The sequence below is a fragment of the Cyprinus carpio genome, chromosome B24 (genome assembly GCF_018340385.1).
Source record: "Cyprinus carpio isolate SPL01 chromosome B24, ASM1834038v1, whole genome shotgun sequence".
Taxonomy (NCBI): domain Eukaryota; kingdom Metazoa; phylum Chordata; class Actinopteri; order Cypriniformes; family Cyprinidae; genus Cyprinus; species Cyprinus carpio.
In genome coordinates this window covers 22,737,133-22,740,031 of record NC_056620.1, presented here as the reverse complement: position 1 = coordinate 22,740,031, position 2,899 = coordinate 22,737,133, and the positions used below count along the sequence as shown (strand labels likewise).

Sequence of the window (2,899 nt, the reverse complement as noted above, 5' to 3'; positions counted from 1 at the left end):
AAATATAAAAATTATGAATCATTTTAAATGTTTGTGTTTTTTCAACATAAACACATGAGCTGTTGTTCTTTGAAAAGTTCTGATCATCAGTTATAGAAAAAATACCAGAATGACATTTGTAATGTCTAATTAGGTTAAATGAGTTCATGGTCTCAAAAGAATTTTTTGTGACCCAAAACGGTTGAATTTACTGCAGCTTTTCTCAGTTGCAATATTTGATACTTTTTTTGTCTTGTTTTGCAGTGAAAACCCACCAAAAATCATTATGTATTAATTACTGAAATTAGTGGTGGTCCTTGTCTCCCATGCACAAGCCAATAGTAACATCCAGCATAGAAACATTCATAATTCTGCTTTGGTGAGACAAAGATGCCCGCACACTGATAACAGCGCATACATTTTAAATGTTTTACATTATTATTTCCTATTTTGACAGTTTAACTATTATATTGTTGTTGTTGTTACTATTATTATTAGTAGTAGTAATGTTAATGTATTCTCTATTTAGAGGGACAGAGAAACATTCTGCCTTGTTTATTTTTCATTTATATGTAAAGTGCTTTGTATTAGGAAGGTGCTGGCCATCAACAAAAAAAAAAAAAAAAAAAAAAAAAAAACACTTACTAGCCCCTCCTAACTGTTCTTCAAACTGTTCTTCCACACACAAACAAAGATACGTCAAAAAATCTATCAGATGTCAACCAATCTCATTTCAGGTAAAATATTTTCTGAATTAACATCTGTGTTATTTTTTTATTATTTTGTTGTATTGTCTGTTTCAATTTTGATACATAAATTAAAAAATAATATTTTGACTAATATTATTGTTTTAGTGTATGTTCTTGCTCATTTATTGCTTGGTACTATAAACTCCATTTAAATGTTGTATATTAGGCTACAAAACCATCAGAAGAACTACAAAAACATCCAAAGGCTCATAAAAAATTTAATTAAATGATCATCATATGTATAGTATATGAATCTGAATAGCGATGTTTTTTAACAGAGGTTTATGTAGTTATCAGGAACAAAAAAAAAAAAAAAAAAAAAATAGAATATGAAAAATCAATGAGAAGCACAGATCTTTTTGTCATTTTTTAAAATGTTCTCTGTTCACATTTCTTAATTTACTTGACAAAACATCAACATAATTATTACAGGTAAAAACCAAAACTTGTCTAAAATGGAAAGCAGCAAGGTCATCTCTACTGACAAAGCTACAGTTGTCATCCAAATAAATCCACAGGAGGCAAAAGACAGCATTTTTTTTGTTGATGGACAGCGGGACAGAGGAACAAATCTCAATACAACGCTTAAAGAATTTTTCAGAGCACTACCAAAGCCACTGGGGGTAATGCATTTTCTGATGAATTATAATGATATATGGAATTTTCTTCTTATTACATTTCTTCAAGATTGTTTAAACATCATAAATAAAAACATCTAACCTATATCTGCTCTCTAGACTGTACAGATAATGATTGGAGTGACGGTCTTCTTACTTGGTATTCTACACACCACAAATTTCTATGAATACTCTGCTATTGTTGTCTATAGTGGCATCACCTACTGGGGATCTTTCATTGTAAGTTTCATTCAATGGTTTTGCTTTATTTCCCTTTTAATTTTATTTTCCAAAATGAAAATTCCTGTGTTTCTTTTCTCAGTACATCATCACTGGCTCTCTGTTTGTTGCTGCGCAGAAAAAAAACGTAATCCGTTGTGTGGTATGTACATACAGTATTACCACCAATTTTAGCACATTTTAACATTTATTTTGTCACATTGTTTCTGAAAGTACTGATTTTGCGTTACCTGAAAGGCTGGGATGGCTGTAAACACTTTTTGATTTAACATCTGTAATTCATTCTTGCCCTACTTGGATATGTTTTTCCCCACACTTTTTGCTCAATATTTAAGTTTTTATATATATATATATATTTATATATATATATATATATAATTCCTGTGTAAATTAGTCACATACAAAGAGTTTTTTTACTGTATTGTACTGAAAACATGGGCATCAGATTCAATTTTGTGCATGCATCAGATTTGTAAATCAATTATACTTCAAAATTATTTTTTACAACAGTCCCCATTTATAAAAATACATTTTATTCTAAAAGTAAAAATTTTCATTATTTTATTCTAAAAGAAACAAAGCAAACAAGAAAAAATTTATCAAAAAAAGTCTTACAATTTATGGCCTAAAAAAATATCTGTTATACATATGACACTGTCTGCTATACTGTATATTCATACAACAGACAATTTCACAATTGTCAGTGGCAGCTATACATTGTCCCATTTGTGCACTCTTTAAGTGTCCAGTAGAAGTAAATGGGGAAAGCCATGTTTGTCACAGTTTCTCCCTCATCATCATCACAATCACAGTGTTCACCCTTCACTGAATACTTATCTGTCATTCCTTCTAGTTGTCTCCCCTTGTTGTTCAGTAAATCCTGCATTTGAGTTCACCTCCTGTCCTGCCCTCAGTCTGTTACAATGTTACACCCCCCCTTGTTAACTCATATATGATTTCTAGATTTTATGCTTAAAAGTAAAAATGCAAGCATTTTCAGTGATCTGTTCTTTGAATAATTTTATGAAATTAGTACATTCTATTCCTGCAGGTGAAAGCCAATCTTGGAATGAATGTGGTCAGTGCCGTAACTGCAGGACTAGCCATTGTACTGATGGGCATACAATTAAGAGTAATATCAATGGATCATCCAAGTTTACATGCTGAGGTATTACATGCATAATGTGTAGTATTTTGTATTCATGTTTATTGTGTATTAATTTAAATATTTAGTTTTTAAATGCTACTATTTATTGAAAGGGACAGTTCATTCAAAAATGAAAATTCTGTAATCATTTACGCACTCGTACATGA

The 2,899-nt window shown here is 30.5% G+C and overlaps 1 protein-coding gene across 1 annotated transcript; it reads left to right on the top strand.

Moving 5' to 3' along the window:
* The first annotated feature begins 668 nt into the window (after positions 1 to 668).
* LOC122134181 (membrane-spanning 4-domains subfamily A member 14-like) lies at positions 669 to 1,804 on the top strand. Its single transcript, XM_042752232.1, has 5 exons — positions 669 to 716; positions 1,161 to 1,351; positions 1,466 to 1,585; positions 1,668 to 1,727; positions 1,799 to 1,804. The coding sequence occupies exons 1-5, from the start codon at positions 695 to 697 to the stop codon at positions 1,802 to 1,804; spliced, it is 399 nt and encodes a 132-aa protein (XP_042608166.1). The 5' UTR covers positions 669 to 694.
* The last annotated feature ends 1,095 nt before the right edge of the window (positions 1,805 to 2,899 follow it).